The sequence below is a fragment of the Paroedura picta genome, chromosome 9 (genome assembly GCF_049243985.1).
Source record: "Paroedura picta isolate Pp20150507F chromosome 9, Ppicta_v3.0, whole genome shotgun sequence".
Lineage (NCBI taxonomy): Eukaryota > Metazoa > Chordata > Lepidosauria > Squamata > Gekkonidae > Paroedura > Paroedura picta.
In genome coordinates, this window is record NC_135377.1 from 5,556,523 (window position 1) to 5,574,468 (window position 17,946).

At 43.6% G+C, this 17,946-nt stretch overlaps 2 protein-coding genes and 1 pseudogene across 2 annotated transcripts; all 3 read right to left on the minus strand.

Moving 5' to 3' along the window:
* Positions 1-1,639: 1,639 nt before the first annotated feature.
* Positions 1,640-2,465, minus strand: LOC143844983 (mas-related G-protein coupled receptor member H-like). Its single transcript, XM_077352895.1, is given in 2 exon segments — positions 1,640-2,030; positions 2,032-2,465. Coding segments are annotated over 2 exon segments (825 nt in total).
* Positions 2,466-5,767: 3,302 nt separating this feature from the next.
* On the minus strand, positions 5,768-6,955 carry LOC143844986 (mas-related G-protein coupled receptor member H-like). Its single transcript, XM_077352899.1, has one exon. The coding sequence runs from the start codon at positions 6,953-6,955 to the stop codon at positions 6,029-6,031; it is 927 nt and encodes a 308-aa protein (XP_077209014.1). The 3' UTR covers positions 5,768-6,028.
* A 9,911-nt stretch (positions 6,956-16,866) lies between these two features.
* Positions 16,867-17,817, minus strand: LOC143844987 (mas-related G-protein coupled receptor member H-like; annotated as a pseudogene).
* Between the last annotated feature and the right edge of the window lie 129 nt (positions 17,818-17,946).

Consider the following 17,946-nt stretch of genomic DNA (forward strand, 5'->3'; position numbering starts at 1 on the left):
CAATAGCTAACTGTCCCACCAGATAGGCATGAACATTCTTGGCTGACTAGTTTTCTTATACCTTCAAACATCATGCAAAATTATCTGTACTTGAAGAATATTAAATGTGTCCGTTCATTCTTGCTGTTTTTGATCTTCCCAATAAAATATTGATTATTAGTTTCTTACACAGATAAATATCTGTAGAGCTTCCTCCAATCAACCCAACCTTGAACTTTATCTTCACCTTTGTAAAGTGTGCATTCTTCTCATTCTCAGACCCTCCTGCACCCGTGCGTCAACATTTAAGTTTGATTCATAAGGAGGACATGGCTTATAACCTACCAAAGGTAATATTACTGTGTTCCTTCATTTTTTCTGGTCTCTCTACCAAGTTGTTCTGTCTTGGGTCTCTAAACTCCCTTTTTGAGAGGTGTAGCTGAAATGACTGCCCAAAGGCGTCTCCAAGTGGCTTACACTCGCTTTCCCTTCCTCTCCCCAAATAACATACCCTGTGAGATAGGTGGGGCTGAGAGAGCTCTGACAGGACTGCTCTGTAAGAACATCTCAAACAGGACTGTGACCAGCCCAAGGATCACCTAGCTGACTGTGTGTGGAGAAGTCGGGAATCAATACTCGGCTTGCCAGATTAGAAACTTGCATCAAGCTGGCTCATGGGGCCTTAACCAGGTTTCTGAAAGGTTAGTTACCCTTAGGAGGGATTATGCCAGTCAGTGTTTCTATGGTAGATGGGGAATGAATTCATCCGGGACTGGGAACAGGTTGTGATTTAGCCGCTGGTGTAGCCCAGAACTGCAGGAAAGGGGAATGCTGTAAGGGTTCCTTTGGGGCTGTAGTTCCAGCCAGTAGCCATAAAGCATTAGGAGGGCCCTCTGAATGGAGGTCTTCTGCCAGGCCTTTGGTTGTAGCCTGGAAGATTGCGGAGATCTGCCCCCCCTCCTCCAGCATTACCAGCAGATGAGTCCATATAATTGGAGCCTCCAGCCATCGTCATGATCAGTCGACCATCTATATGGTACAACCTGGGGGGAAGTGGCGTGGGAGGGGTGGGCATTTTGAGGGTATTGTTTTTCCCCTCTCAAGTTGTCTTTTTTTAGCTGCCTTGAGCCAGCTATCCAGGAGGAGCAGCCAACAAATCTGACGAATGAATGAATGAATGAATGAATGAATGAATGAATGAATGAATGCAAACCAATTTATCCCTTTTGCTGAATGGGATTGTGTACTTCTAGGAACAGAAGGTGATTGATTTCAGGGGTGAGACTTATGTCTGCCATCTTGGGTTTTCCTCTTATCAAAAACTTGCATCTCATGAAGCACCTTATAGAACATGACATTTCTACTGGGTTTAGGAGGGTTCCTAGGGGGAGAAGCCAATTTGTGTTTCAGTTCTTTAAAGTAGGAAGGAAGGACTACAAAAGAGCCCTGCTGTCACTCGAATCCTTTTCCTTCCCAACTGCAGCCACAGAATTCCTCTTCAAAGGACATCATGGGCTGTTTCGAGAAGATTTCGCTTTTCTATGTCTTTGCAACAGAATGCATCCTCACCGTACAGTTTTTCTTTTAGCCCTTTCTAATTGCAAACCTCTGTGGCATCTTCCTGTGATAATGGAAGAAGCTCTGGGTTCCAGGAATGCAGTCATGCGCTGGGTGTTTCCTCTGTACAGCCTTCTTCCTCCTTGAAAACTTTCTGCAGGATCATCTTCAAGTTCTCCCTTTGTCTAGACTTCCATTTCCTCCCAACCAGGAAATAAATGACTGGGTTTACACTGCTGTTTAAACAGCCTAATAGAAGTCCACAGACTGGCATGTATTGGTAACCATCAAAATTCAAATAAACCTCAAGGATGAATATGATATTATATGGAAAAGCACAGAGGAGGAAGAAGAGAAGGGTCAGCAAGACGATGGTCAACAGCCTTCCCCTTCGAGGCTGCCGTGCTTTCAAACAGACTTTGATGAACAGGGACATGGTGGCTACAGTCATGACTGAGAGGCAAATCACAGCATTCAGAATTAGCTGGTAGAAGTATTGTTTCTTGATATGGTACATGGATTATGAGGGCACAAGTAATTGCAGTAAGCAAGGGAGAGAGGATCCATATTAGGGCACATACGATGGGGGACAAATGCTGAGGCTGCTTGCATCGATGCCAAATTGGGAAGAAGACGGCCACGCACCTGTCAATGCTGATGGCCGTCAGGAGATATTGACTAGCGCTGTACATGAATAGAAACAGCAACAACCATATGTATGTCTTTAAAACAGAAGAAGGTTCACGTCTAAAACAGAAGTCAAGAATCAGAAAATCAGCTAATAGGAGGACCCCAAAATCAGCCACAGCCAGGTTCAGGATGTAGGTCATGAAAGGGTTCCTCTTAATGCGGAAGCCGAGAAGCCAGATGACAGCTCCGTTCCCCACCGCTCCCAAAACACAGATGACTAAGATAATCATTACAATCATGGTGCAATTTCTAAAGAAACTGACATGGGAGGGGAAAAGGTCAGTATAATTATGGGTATTATAATATTCCAGGACTGCATCAATACTGGAGATGCTTAGCTGGCTGATTTGGGTTGCCATGTTTGATTTCCACTTTGTGGCTTCTTGTTTTCACTTCTTGTCTTTGCACTTCTGCTAAAAGAGAGGGAAGAATGGATGATTCACATTTCATTTTGTAAATGAACAGCTAACATTTTCCGTCTGACTTCACAACATTTTAAACTAGTTTACTGGAGAGGTTAATTTCCAAGAATCGTGATGTCAGAAGGGGCCATGCAAGCCTTGCAGTCCAACCCCCTGATCCAAAAGCACCCCTAGGCAGTTTTTGTTCAGCTGTTGCTTGAAGAATGCCCATGAGGAGGAGCTCACCACATCTTTCAGCAGCTGACTACGGCATATTTTACTTTACATTTCCCTCTCCTAATAGCCATTCAGTAAATCTCTGAGTCTTTGTGGTTGGGCTAGAATGCGCCTGCCGCCCAACTGGCTGTCCCACCCTGAAATATATTTTGATGGTGGTCCATTGAGGGAAGTGACAAAATCACCTGCTCATATTCTACTTGAAGGGTGGTTGTCTCCTTCATGGGAAGTTTTTAGAAGGAGTTTGCATGAGCCCCTGTCAGGAGTGTGTGATTCGTAAGATCCCGAAAAGTTCCCGGGGGGTGGGGTGGACCACATGGTCCTTTGTGGTCTCTTCCAACCATGTGTGAGATTCTGATACTCCTGTAATGACACTCAAGAGGCTTTGAATGTGCAAAACAAACACAATATTTTATTTAACTTGAAGATGAAAACATCTGGTGGAATCAGGGCTAGGATGTATGAAGTGAACCAATAATAGAAACTGGAGTCGCTTTCTAATCACACTTCATAATCACACTATATACAGCTGATCTTTTGCCAACAAGTAAGTTTTTTTTGCTTTTTAAAAAGGTCTTTGAAACCTTAAGCAGCCTTCTTTTCAATGCTCAACCAAAGAGCCCTGAATTCCTTAACTCTTAAGGTTTAGAAGGCAGGAACATGCATCCAAATTCCAAAAATTGTTCTACAGACACAAACCAAGGATCCCTGCTCTGGATTTTCAATGGGCAGGAATTGTTTCTCTTAAATAAAAAAAGTTCAGGCTTAAATGGGAATACCGATTGATCCACCACCTTCTTTTGACATTTTGTGAGTCTACTGTCAGACTTGTCTTGTCTTCATCTGTCAGTTTGCAACTGTCATTTTTTAAGTGACGCTCTCCAAGGAATTCCATTTCAACAGCCGGTCACTCAAAGATCCTTGGTCATTTGGGCCACTGTGTGGCACACAGGGTAGGACTGGATGGGACATTGGTCTCATCCACCATGGCTTCCCTTATGTTCTTAAGAATATTTCTCACTTGGTATGGGTTTAGTACACATGAAATTATTAAAGAATCTTTTCTTCCATTTTATAATTTATTACCATCTTTAATACACATTAATTCAGCAAAGAATTACACCATCCATTGCCATTAAACAATTAAAGAATGAGTACATAAATGTTATCTTATACGAAGACAAACAGCTGACCATCAAGGAACCCTTTCTATAAAGAGGGTCCCCAATCAATTCAACTCCCAATAGATATAGGATTTAAAAAGTGATCTCTTAATAATAGCTGACTATCCCACCAGATAAGAGTGAATATTTCTGGCTAACTAGTTTTCTTATACTGGCAAACATCATGCAAAAGCTTCTGTACTTGAAGTAAATAAAGTTTGTTTGTTCATTCTAGCTGTTTTTTATCTTCACAATAAAATAGTGATTATTAGTTTCTTACACACATAAATATCTGTAGACCCCCCTCCAATCCACCCATCCCTGAAATTTATCTTCATTTTTGTAAACTGTGCATTCTTCTCATTCACAGAACTTTCTGCACCTGTGCATCAACATTTAATTTTGATTCATATGGATGACATGGCTTCTAATCTAGGTTCTCCCCCTTGTTGTTCTGTCTTGGGTCTCTAAACTCCCTTGTTGTTATGTGTAGCTGAATTGACTGCCCAAAGGAGTCTCAAAGTGGCTTGCAATCACTTTCCCTTACTCTCCCCACAACAGACACTCTGTGAGGGAGGTGGGGCTGAGAGAGCTCTGACAGGACTGCTCTGTAAGAACAGCTTAAACAGCAATGTGACTAGAAAAAGAAGAGTTGGTTCTTATATGCTGCTTTTCTCTCCCCAAAGGAGCCTCAAAGCAGCTTACATTCGCCTTCCCTTTCCTCTCCCCACAACAGACACCCTGTGGGGTGGGTGAGGCTGCGAAAGCCCTGATATTACTGCTTGGTCAGAACAGTTTTATCAGTGCCATGTCAAGCCCAAGGTCATCCAGCTGGCTGCATGTGCGGGAGTGCAGAATTGAACCCAGCAAGCCACACTCCTAACCACTACACCAAACTGGCCCGAGGTCACCCAGCTGACCGTGTGTGGAGAAGTGAGGAATCAAACTTGGCTTGCCAGATTAGAAACTGCATCAAGCTGGCTCATGGGGCCTTACCCAGGTTTCCGAAATGCAAGTTACCCCAAGAATGAAAAATGTTCCATCCTTAGGAGAGATTATGCCAATCAGTGTTCCTATTTTAGACGGGGAATGAATTCACCCTGCACTGGGAACAGGTTGTGATTTAGCTGGTATTGCAGCCCAGAACTGCAGAAAAGGGGAATGCTATAATGGTTCCTTTGAGGCTGTAGTTTCAGCCAGTAGCCATAAAGCTTTAGCAGGGCCCTCAATATGGAGGTCTTCTGCCAGGTCTTTGGTTGAGGCCAGGAGGATTGTGCAGTTTTGCCCTTCCTCCAGCATTACTAGCAAATGGGTCCATATACCTGGAGCCCCCCTGCAGTCATCCTTATCAGTCCACCATCTATACTGTACAACCTGGAGGGACGTGAGAGAGACTGGCATGGGAGGGGTGGGCATTTTGAGGGTATTGTTTTTTCCCCCTCCATTTTATCTGTTTTTAGCTGCCTCGAGCCAGCTAGCCAGAAGCAGCAGCCAACAAATCTGATGAATGAACGAACGAATGAACAAACAAAAGAATGAAAGTATGAATGCAATCCAATTTATCCTTTTTGATCAAAGAGATTGTGAGCTTCTAGGAACAGAAGGTGATTGACTTAAGGGATGAGTCTCCTTTCTGACTTCTTGGATTTTCCTTTTATCAGTTTCATCCTATGAAGCACCGTATGGAATTTGACATTTCTACTGGGCCAAGGAGAGTTCCTTGTTTCAGCTTAGGGGGAGAAGCCAATTTGGATTTCAATTCTTTAAAGTAGGAAAGAAGAACTACAAAAGAGCCCTGCTGTCACCTTTCCTTCCCAACTGCAGCCAGAGAATTCCTCTTCGAAGGACATCATGGGCTGTTTTGAGAAGATTTCGCTTTACTATGTCTTTGCAACAAAATGCATCCTTACTGTATAGATTTTCTTTCAGCCCTTTCTCATTGCAAACCTCTGTGGCATCTTCCTGTGATAATGGAAGAAGCTCTGGGTTCCAGGAATGCAGTCATGCGCTGGGTGTTTCCTCTGTACAGCCTTCTTCCTCCTTGAAAACTTTCTGCAGGACCATCTTCAAATTCTCCCTACGTCTAGACTTCCATTTACTCCCGACCAGGAAATAAATGACTGGGTTTATGCTGCTATTTAAACAGCCTAACAGAAATCCACAGAATGGTATGTATGGGAATCCTTGTAAATAACCAAAGTCCTCAAGGATGAATATGACATTATAGGGGAAAGCACAGAGGAGGAAGAAGAGAAGAGTGAGCAAGACAATGGTCAAAAGCCTTCCCCTTTGAGGCTGCCGTGCTTTTAAACAGACTTTGATGAACAGGGACACAGAGGCTACAGCCATGACAGGGAAGCAAACTACAGCGTTCAGAATTAGCTGGTAGTACTTTTCCATTGCTCTTTCATATGGTTTATAAAAAACAAGGGCACTGGTAATTGCAGTAACCAAGGCAGAGATCATCCATATTAGTGCACATACAATGGTGGACAAATGCCATGGACGCTTGCATTGATGCCAGACTGGGAAGAAGACGGCCACACACCTGTCAATGCTGATGGCCGTCAGGAGATATTGACTGGCACTGTACATGAATAGGCACAGTATCGACCAGGTCTTTGCCTTTGATAAAGAAGAAGGTCCACGTCTAAAACAGAAGTCAAGAATCAGATAATCAGCTAATAGGAGGACCCCAAAATCGGCCACAGCCAGGTTAAGGATGTAGGTCATGAAAGGATTCCTCTTAATGCGGAAGCCGAGAAGCCAGATGACAACTCCGTTCCCCACTGTTCCCAAAACGGAGATGACTAATGTAATCATTATAATTATGATTACATTCCTATTGACAGTAGAATAATGGACATTAAATGATTTCAGGCCTGCAGGAATATGGTCGAGGCTGCTGAAGAGGATATTGGCTGCCATGTTCAATTTCCACTTTGTGGCTTCTTGTTTTCACTTCTTGTCTTTGCACTTTTACTAAAAGAGAGGGCAGAATGGATGATTCACATTTTGCTTTGCAAATGAACAGCTAACATTTTCAGCCTGACTTCACAACATTTTAAAATAGGTTACAGGAGAGGTTAATTTCCAAGAATCGTGATGTCAGAAGGGGCCATGCAAGCCCTGCAGTCCAACCCCCTGATCCAAAAGGATCCCTAAGAAGTTTTTGTTCAGCTGCTGCTTGAAGACTGCCCATGAGGAGGAGCTCACCACATCTCTCAGCAGCCAACTACGGCATATTTTTCTTCACATTCCCCCCTCCTAATATCCACTCAATAACTTTCCACCCATAATTCCACCTGTCCTCTGCTGCCAACAGGAACAGTTCCCTGTGCTCCTCAAAGAAACCCTTTTTCATATCCTGAGAGTGAGCAATCACATCCTCCTTCAGCATCCTTGTCTCCAAAATGAACATTCTCAGATCCTTCATTTGCTAAATATACAGAATATAAATACCAGGTTTCTCAGCCTAGCAGGCAACATCCTCTGAATCCCTGGTGGCAGTAGGAGTTCTCAAGTTTGTTTGGGGCTCCCCTGGAAAGTGAGGGCGATGGGGATTCTGTGGGGATTGATAACTTCTTGTCCTTCCCCCCTTGGGGGGGGGTAATTTGATGGAACATGAAAGGGTTTGCAATCATCACCCTTTCAGTATGGTATAGAATTTAATTGATATGTTTTGTTTTCCATATTCTTCATTTAGAATAACAACTATCTTCAAAGATGGGTCAAGCTACCAGGTAAGGACAGGATCCTGATCTGCATCTTTCTTTGCCGCTTTCTCTTTCTTCATCCTTCTTAGTGAGTTAAAAATGTCTCTTGCTTGGACCTACTATTTGTAACTCACAGGACAAGCCTTCATACATGTCCAACTCTGTTCAATATATTGGACAGCATATCTCCCCATGATAGCTTTCTAACTTCATGACCACTTAATTTTTATTGTCATATTATTTAAATCTATCTGCTGCTGGATGGTCCAGGGTAGCCTGACCTCATCAGGTCTTGGCAGCTTAGTAGGGTCCCCCTAATGAGTACATTAATTGGAGACCACCAAGGAAAGCCACAGCTGTTCCCTGGAAGCAAGCAGTGGCCAACCACCTCTGAAAGTCTCTTGTCATGAAAACACTCTGGGGTCACCATGAGTCAGCTCCAGCTTTCTCAGCACTTCCACCACCGTAATTTAAATGACTATCCATGTAAAAATCCAATATTCTGAAAAGACTCTACTTCCCTGGTTAATTTTCCCTGATTCGAAATTTTCAGAATTGCTGAACTCACCTTTTCTCCTTCACAGAATCTTTGTTGCTGGGGTTTGATCCTTTCCTCTTGCTTATCGTCCCCACAATCTAGGTTCTAGTTCGTGCTTGAAGGGAAGAGTCTAGAAAAAACATCAGATAGGAAGATTGGAACTCAGAATAAGGAACTCAGAATACACTTTCAATACAGGTTTCAGAAGTGGCACCTGACAAAAGAGAGAAGCAGCGTTCAAAGGAAAGACAGAAGCAAAGGAAGAAATGAAATGGACGAATCCCGAAACGGTAGGGCATCATTTCAGTCTGTACGAGGACTAAGGGGTTGAAGCGGAGGATCTTATAGGAAATGTAAATCCTTAGGAGGATAAGCCAATGAAACAAGATGAACAAATAAACTTCCCTATGTGAGCTGTCCACAGGGATGCAGTAATTTTGCTCAGGATTCTTAGGCTCATACTCTACAGATCAATGCTTGCAGCTCACTTCCTGAATGTTCTTGTTCTGAGGAGCTGAAGCAGTTCTGGAGGTGTATCAGAGTCTGGACAGTCCGGACCTCATGACCTGGATAGATGAGGCAGCCCAATCTTATCAGAGGGGCAGGCAATGGCAAACCACCTTGATCATCTCTTATCTGGGTGCCCAACTATCTTAGGATCTCCTGGCTACATAAAATACATGCTGTACAATAAGTCAGTTAATAATATTTAAAGACCTCAGATGGAGAATTCACAGCCTCATCATGGGACTCTTATCCCACTGAGATAATGATAGTTGTGGGAGAATCCACCTGAGGTGCCCCATTCCACCCACTGCTCACCTCAGCCTTCATGAAGTCCTGTTGTGCTCATGGAGCTTCTGTGGCTTTCTGGCTCTCAGGGAGAGATATAAGATGGGCTACATGGCATCTCCATCATGTTCTTTTCTCTGGATTGAAGATTTTCCCATCAAACAGAATTCACTTATCTCCAAGGAAATGCATTTCTGGGAAATACTTTTAGAGATAAGCAGTGCTGATCTGCAGACTATAGGCGGACCACCTTGATCCATCAGCCACAAATGCACAATCGGGAACCCATTAGAGATATATAAGCCCTATTACGCCAGAGGCCACCATAAGTGTGGAGGAAATGGCTTCTGGGATGTTATGTCTTGAACGGAATTTGGACTGTATGGAATGCTGTGGCTTGTTTATCTCCATCCCTCCCATTAAGGAATGAATGTTTTCTTAAAAGGAAGTGATGGCTCCCCCACACACTACCCCCAATGCTGACCCACGGAGGTGGGGGAATCAGTGGGCTGCATTAGATGGACAGATCTGACAAAAGGTAGAAGAGTTGGCTTTTATATCCCACTTTTCACCACCTGAACAAATTACAAAGTGATTTGTAATCGGTTTCCCTTCCCCTCCTTACAACAGACACCCTCTGAGGTTGGTGGGGCCGAGAACTCTGACACAACTGCTCTGCAAGAACAGCTCCACTGGACTGTGACTAGCCCAAAGTCACCAAGCTGACTGCACGCGGAGGGATCTGGAATCAAACCCTGCTTGCCAGATTAGAAGACACCTCTCTTATCCTCTGTGCTCCATCTATTATATGACAGCATCTTTCTTCAATTGTGATGTCCAAAACTGAACACAGTACTCCAAGTGAGGTCTTACCAGAGCAGAGTATAGCATTAACATCACCTCTCGTGAGCTGTATACTATAGATCTTTTAACATAGCCAAAATCCTGTTTGCCTTTATAGCTACCGATTCACTCATATTCAATATCTGGTCCACTAAAAAACCCAGATCCTTTTTATATGTATCATAGAATCATAGAATCATAGAGTTGGAAGGGTCCATACAGGCCATCTAGTCCAACCCCCTGCTCAACGCAGGATCAGCCCTAAGCATCCTAAAGCATCCAAGAAAAGTGTGTATCCAACATTTGCTTGAAGACTGCCAGTGAGGGGGAGCTCACCACCTCCTTAGGCAGCCTATTCCACTGCTTAACTAATCTGACTGTGAAATTTCCCCCCCTGATATATAGCCTATATCGTTGTACTTGTAGCTTAAACCCATTACTGCACATCCTTTCCTCTGCAGCCAATGGAAACATCATCCTGCCCTCCTCCAAGTGACAACCTTTCAAATACTTAAAGAGTGCTATCATGTCCCCTCTCAACCTCCTTTTCTCCAGGCTGAACATACCCAAACTGAACAAGTACCCCAAGGTCTCGTTCACACACAGTGTTACCTAGAAGCGTATCCCTCATCCAGTAGGCATGCTTTTCATTTTTCTGACCCAGATGCAGAACTTTACACTTATCTTTATTAAATTGCATCTTGTTCTCATTTGCCCATTTTCCCATTGTGTTCAGATCTTGTTGAACTCTGTCTCTATCTTCTGGAGTATTTGCCAGTCCTCCCAATTTGGTGTCATCTGCAAACTTGATGAGTAGTCCTTCCACCCCTTCATCTAGATCATTAATAAATATGTAAAAAAATACCGGGCCGAGAACCGAGCCCTGAGGTACCCCACTACTCACCTCCCTCCAGTCTGATGAAACACCATTGACAACAACTCTTTGAGTGCGGTTCTCTTCCCTATCCACCTAACTATCTGAAAATTCAGATTGTAGTCCTTCAATTTATCCATCAGAACATCATGGGGAACCTTGTCAAAAGCTTTACTAAAATCCAAGTAAACGACATCTACCAAATTTCCACAATCCATCAAACCTGTTACTTGGTGAGAAAAGGAAACCAGGTTGGTCTGAATCCACCTGAGGTGCCCCATTCCACCCACTGCTCACCTCAGCCTTCATGAAGTCCAGTTGTCCTCATGGAGCTGCAGGAGCTTCTAAGGCTTTCTGGCTCTCAGGGAGAGATATGAGATGGGCTACACAGCATCTCCATCATGTTCTGTTCTCTGGGCTGAAGATTTTCCCATCAAGCAGAAGTCCCTTATCTCCAAGGAAGTGGTTTTCTGAGAGTAGCAGTGTTGATCTGCAGACTATAGCTGGACCACCTTGACCCATCAGCCACAAATGCAGAATCCGGAGCCCATTACAAATATCTAAGACCTATTACTCCCGAGGCCAGGATAAGTGTGGAGGAAATGGCTTCTGGGATGTTATGTCTTGAACGGAATTTGGACTGTATTGAATGTTGTGGCTAGTTTCTCTCCATCCCTTCCATTAAAGAATGAATGTTTTCTTAAAAGGAATTGGTGGCTCCCCATCACACTACCCCCAATGCTGACCCACGGAGGTGGGGGAATCAGTGGGCTGCATTAGATGGGCAGATCTGACAGAAGGTAGAAGAGTTGGCTTTTATATCCCACTTTTCACCACCCAAACAAATTACAAAGTGATTTGTAATAGGTTTCCCTTCCCCTCCTCACAACAGACACCCTCTGAGGTTGGTGGGGCCGAGAACTCTGACACAACTGCTCAACTGGACTGTGACTAGCCCAAAGTCACCAAGCTGACTGCACGCAGAGGGATCATAGAATCATAGAATCATAGAATCATAGAGTTGGAAGGGGCCATACAGGCCATCTAGTCCAACCCCCTGCTCAACGCAGGATCAGCCCAAAGCACCTTAAAGCATCCAAGAAAAGTGTGTATCCAACCTTTGCTTGAAGACGGCCAGTGAGGGGGAGCTCACCACCTCCTTAGGCAGTCTATTCCACTGCTGAACTACTCTGACTGTGAAATTTTTTTCCTGATATCTAGCCTATATCGTTGTACTTGAAGTTTAAACCCATTACTGCGTGTCCTCTCCTCTGCAGCCAACAGAAACAGCATCCTGCCCTCCTCCAAGTGACAACCTTTCAAATACTTAAAGAGGGCTATCATGTCCCCTCTCAACCTCCTTTTCTCCAGGCTGAACATTCCCAAGTCCCTCAACCTATCTTCATAGGGCTTGGTCCCTTGGCCCCAGATCATCTTCGTCGCTCTCCTCTGTACCCTTTCAATTTTATCGACGTCCTTCTTGAAGTGAGGCCTCCAGAACTGCACACAGTACTCCAGGTGTGGTCTGACCAGTGCCGTATACAATGGGACTATGACATCTTGTGATTTTGATGTGATGTCTCTGTTGATACAGCCCAAAATGGCATTTGCCTTTTTTACCGCTGCATCACATTGCCTGCTCATGTTTAGTTTACAATCCACAAGTACCCCAAGGTCTCGTTCACACACAGTGTTACCTAGAAGCGTATCCCCCATCCAGTAGGCATGCTTTTCATTTTTCTGACCCAGATGCAGAACTTTACACTCATCTTTATTAAATTGCATCTTGTTCTCATTTGCCCATTTTTCCATTGTGTTCAGATCTCGTTGAACTCTGTCTCTATCTTCCGGAGTATTTGCCAGACCTCCCAATTTGGTGTCATCTGCAAACTTGATGAGTAGTCCCTCCACCCCCTCATCTAGATCATTAATAAATACGTTAAAAGGTACGGGATCTGGAATCAAACCCTGCTTGCCAGATTAGAAGCCACCTCTCTTATCCTCTGTGCTCCATCTATTATATGACAGCATCTTTCTTCAATTGTGATGTCCAAAACTGAACACAGTACTCCAAGTGAGGTCTTACCAGAGCAGAGTATAGCATTAACATCACCTCACGTGAGCTGTATACTATAGATCTTTTAAAATAGCCAAAAATACATATTCAATGTCTGGTCCACTAAAAACCCCAGATCCTTTTCACATGCACTTCTGCCAAGACAAGTCTCACGCATCCTATAGGGATGCATATGATTTTTCCTACCTAAATGAAGAACTTTACATTTATCACTAATGAAATTCATTTAACCCTGTTTTCTAGCCTTTTTGTTTGTTTGTTTTTGTAAACCACTTCAAGCCAGCTGGTCAGGAGTGGCACTGAACAAATGCAATAAATAAATACATGATATAATACATTTGCAATTCCTTCATTGGAATCAAGGGCTTGGCTAGACGCTTTTCGACTCCGAATCAAGATTCTCTTCACCAACAGATCTAAACTCCTACTCATATTAAAAGATGATCCTTTTCAAAGAAGCACGGCAGATCTCAACAAGGGCCAAAGCCTTTTCGGTCCTGGCCCCCACCTGGTGGAACGAGCTCCCTGAAGAGATCAGAGCCTCAGACCTCAGACGGAGAATTCACAGCCTCATCATGGGACTCTGATCCCACTGAGGCAATGATGGTTGTGGGAGAATCCACCTGAGGTGCCCCATTCCACCCACTGCTCACATCAGCCTTCATGAAGCCCAGTTGTCCTCATGGAGCTGCAGGAGTTTCTAAGGCTTTCTGGCTCTCAGTGAGAGATATGAGATGGGCTGAAGATTTTCTCATCAAGCAGAAGTCACTTATCTCCAAGGAAGTGCTTTTCGGAGAAATACTTTTAGAGATAAGGAGTGCTGATCTGCAGACTATAGGTGGACCACCTTGACCCATCAGCCACAAATGCAGAATCCGGAGCACATTAGAAATTTCTAAGACCTATTACTCCAGAGGCCACCATAAGTGTGGAGGAAATGGCTTCTGGGATGTTATGTCTTGAACGGAATCTGGACTGTATTGAATGTTGTGGCTTGTTTCTCTCCATCCCTCCCATAAAGGAATGAATGTCTTCTTACTACTCTGACTGTGAATTCCCCCCCCCTGATATCTAGCCTATATCGTTGTACTTGTAGCTTAAACCCATTACTGCACATACTTTCCTCTGCAGCCAATGGGAACAGCATCCTGCCCTCCTCCAAGTGACAACCTTTCAAATACTTAAAGAGGGCTATCATGTCCCCTCTCAACCTCCTTTTATCCAGGCTGAACATCCCCAAGTCCATCAACCTATCTTCATAGGGCTTGGTCCCTTGGTCCCAGATCATCCTCGTCGCTCTCCTCTGTACCCTTTCAATTTTATCTACGTTCTTCTTGAAGTGAGGCCTCCAGAACTGCACACAGTACTCCAGGTGTGGTCTGACCAGTGCCGTATATAATGGGACTATGACATCTTGTTATTTTGATGTGATGCCCCTGTTGATACAGCCCAAAATGGCATTCGCCTTTTTCATCCCCTTCCTTCCTTCCTTCCTTCCTTCCTTCCTTCCTTCCTTCCTTCCTTCCTTCCTTCCTTCCTTCCTTCCTTCCTTCCTTCCTTCCTTCCTTCCTTCCTTCCCATACAGTATTTTCCTTTTGTTTCTTCTTTCTATCTTGCAGAACAGGCCCTACTTCTAGCTCCTGCCTATTTCTGGGTTTATGACTGTCCCACCCTGAAATATATTTTGATGGTGGCCCACTGAGGGAAGTGACAAAATCACCTGCTCATATTCTACTTGGAGGGTGGTTGTCTCCTTCATGGGAAGTTTTTAGAAGGAGGTTGGATGAGCCCCTGTCAGGAGTGTGTGATTTTTAAGATCCTGAAAAGTTGCTGGGGGGTGGGGTGGACCACATGGTCCTTTTTGGTCTCTTCCAGCCATGTGTGAGATTCTGATACTCCTGTAATGACACTCCAGAGGCTTTGAATGCGCAAGACATAAACAAAATATTTTATTTAATTTGAAGATGAAAACATCCGGTGGAATCAGGGGTAGGATGCATTAGGGGGAACCAATAATAGAAACTGACATAGCTTTTTAATCAAACTTTGTAATCACACCATATCCAGCTGATTTTTTGCCATAAATTTGGTGTTTTTTGCTTTTTAACAAGATCTTTGAAACCTCAGGGAGGATTTCTTTTCAATGATCACCCTTAGAGTCCCGAGTTTCCTTAACAACTCCCCCTAGATATAGGTTTTTAAAAAAGATCAACAATAGCTAACTGTCCCACCAGTTAAGGGTGAACATTCTTGGATAATTAGTTTTCTTATGCCTTCAAACATCATGCAAATTTATCTGTACCTGAAGTATATAAAGTTTGTTAGTTCATTCTTGTTGTTTTTCATCTTTATGATAAAACAGTGATTACAAGTTTCTTGCACACATAAATATCTGTAGACCCTCCTCCAATCTTCCCATTCTTGAACTTTATCTTCACTTTATCTTCAACTTTATCTTCATCTCTATGATTCTATGATTCTAAGAAGTGCATCCTTCTCATTCACAGACCCTTCTGCACCTGTGCCTCAACATTTAATTTTGATTCTTAAGGATGACATGGCTTATAACCTACCAGAGGTAATATTACTGTGTTCCTTCATTATTTCTGGTCTCTCTCCCAAGCTGTTCTGTCTTGGGTCGCTAAACTCTCTTGTTGGGATATGTAGCTGAAATGACTGCCCAAGGTGGCTAACAATCACTTCCTCTTCCTCTCCCCACATAACATATCCTGTGAGGTACGTGGGGCTGACAGAACTCTGACAGGACTGCTTTGTGAATAGCCCAAGGTCAGCCAGGTGTGTGTGGAGAAGTGGGGAATCAAACTCGGTTTGCCAGATTACAAAACTGCATCAAGCTGGCTCAAGGGGCCCTAATCAGGTATCATAAATGGAAGTTACCCCAAGGAAGAAAACTGTGCCATCTTTAGGAAAGATCATGCCAATCAGGGTGTCTATTGTAGACCCGGAATGAACTCACCCTGGACTGAGAACTGGTTGTGATTTAGCTCGTGGGGCAGCACAGAATTACAGAAAAGGAGAATGCTATAATGGTTTCTTTGGGGCTATAGCTCTAATTCCAGTAGCCATAAAGCATTAGCAGGGCCCTCAGAATGGAGGTCTTCTGCCAGGCCTTTGGTTGAAGCCAGGAGGATTGTGGAGATCCAGCATTACCAGCAAATGGGTCCATATAACTGGAGCCTCTTACAGTCATCCTTATCGGTCCACCATCTATATTGTACAACCTGAAAGGAAGTGTGAGAAAGGGCTGGACCCACACAAGAGGGGTGGGCATTTTGAGGGTATTGTTTTTTCTCAAATTATATCTGTTTTGGCTGCCTCGAGCCAGCTAGCCAGGAGCAGCAGCTGACAAAACTGACGATGAATGAATGAATGAATTAATTAATTAATTAATCAATCAGAAACAATTAATCCCTTTTTAGTTGACTTCAGGGGTGAGGCTCATGTCTGCCATCTTGTATTTTCCTTTTTTCAAACAGCTTCAATTCACAAAGCACCTTATGGCAGGGGTAGCTTACCTGTGGTCCTCCAGATGTCCATGAACTACAATTCCCATGATTCCCGGCTAGCATTTGCTAACAGGGGCTCATGGGAATTGTAGTCTATGAACATCTGGAGGACCACAGGTTGACTACCCCTGCCTTATGGAACATGAGATTTCTACTGAAGAGAGTTCCTTGTTTCAGCTTAGGGAGAGAAGCCAATTTGGATTTCAGTTCTTTATAATAGGAAAGAAGGACCATGAATGACCCCTGCTGTCACTCGAATCCTTTCCTTCCCAATTGCAGCTTCAGAATTCCTATTCAAAGGATTTTTACATCATTTTACATCATGGGGTGTTTAGAGAAGATTTCATTTTACTATGTCTTTGCAACAGAATGCATCTTTACCCTATAGTTTTTCTTTTAGCCCTTTCTAACTGAAAACCTCTGTGGCATCTTCCAGTGACAATGGAAGAAGCTTTGGGTTCTTGGAATACAATCATGAGCTGGGTGTTTCCTCTGTACAGCCTTCTTCCTCCTTGAAGACCTTCTGCAGGATCATCTTCAAGTTCTCCCTTTGTCTAGACTTCCATTTCCTCCCAACCAGGAAATAAATGACTGGGTTTATGCTGCTATTTAAGCTGCCTAATAGAAGTCCACAGAGTGGTACATATGAGTAATCATCTAAATAATGGAAAACCTCAAGGATGAATATGACATTATAAGGAAAAGCACAGAGGAGGAAGAAGAGAAGACTCAACAAGACAATGGTCAAAAGCCTTCCCCTTCGGAGCTGCCGTGCTTTCAAGCAGACCTTGATGAACAGGGACCCCGTGGTTACAGTCATGACTGGGAGGCAAAGCACAGCATTCAGAATTAACTGGTAGTAGTTTTCAATTGTTCTTGGATATGGTTCATGAAATGCGAGGGCACTGGTAATTGCAGTGAGCAAGGCAGAGAGGACCTATATTAGGGCACATACAACAGTGGACAACGATGGAGGCCGCTCGCATCGATGCCAAACTGGGAAGAAGACGGCCACACACCTGTCAATGCCGATGGCCGTCAGGAGATATTGACTGGCACTGTACATGAATAGGGTCAAGATCAACCACGTGTCTGTCTTTAAACTAGAAGAAGGTATAAGTTCAAAACAGAAGTCAAGAATCAGAATATCAACTAATAGGAGCCCCACAAAATCAGCCACAGCCAGGTTAAGGATATAGGTCATGAAAGGATTCCTCTTAATACGGAAGCCGAGAAGCCAGATGACAACTCCGTTCCCCACTGTTCCCAAAACAGAGATGACTAATGTAATCATTACAATTACGATTAAGTTCCTATTGAAAATGACATATGAGAGTAAAGGATCAGTATAATCATGGGTATTAAAATATTCCAGATGTTCAAGAATCAAGGGCAGGCTTTTCCTGCTGATTTCAACTGTCATGTTCAAGTTCAACGTTGTGGGTTCTTGTTTTCACGTCTTTGTGCTTCTACTAAAAGAGAGGTCAGAATGAATAATTCTCATTTTGTATTGCAAATAAACAGTTGACATTTTCAGTCTGACTTCACAGCA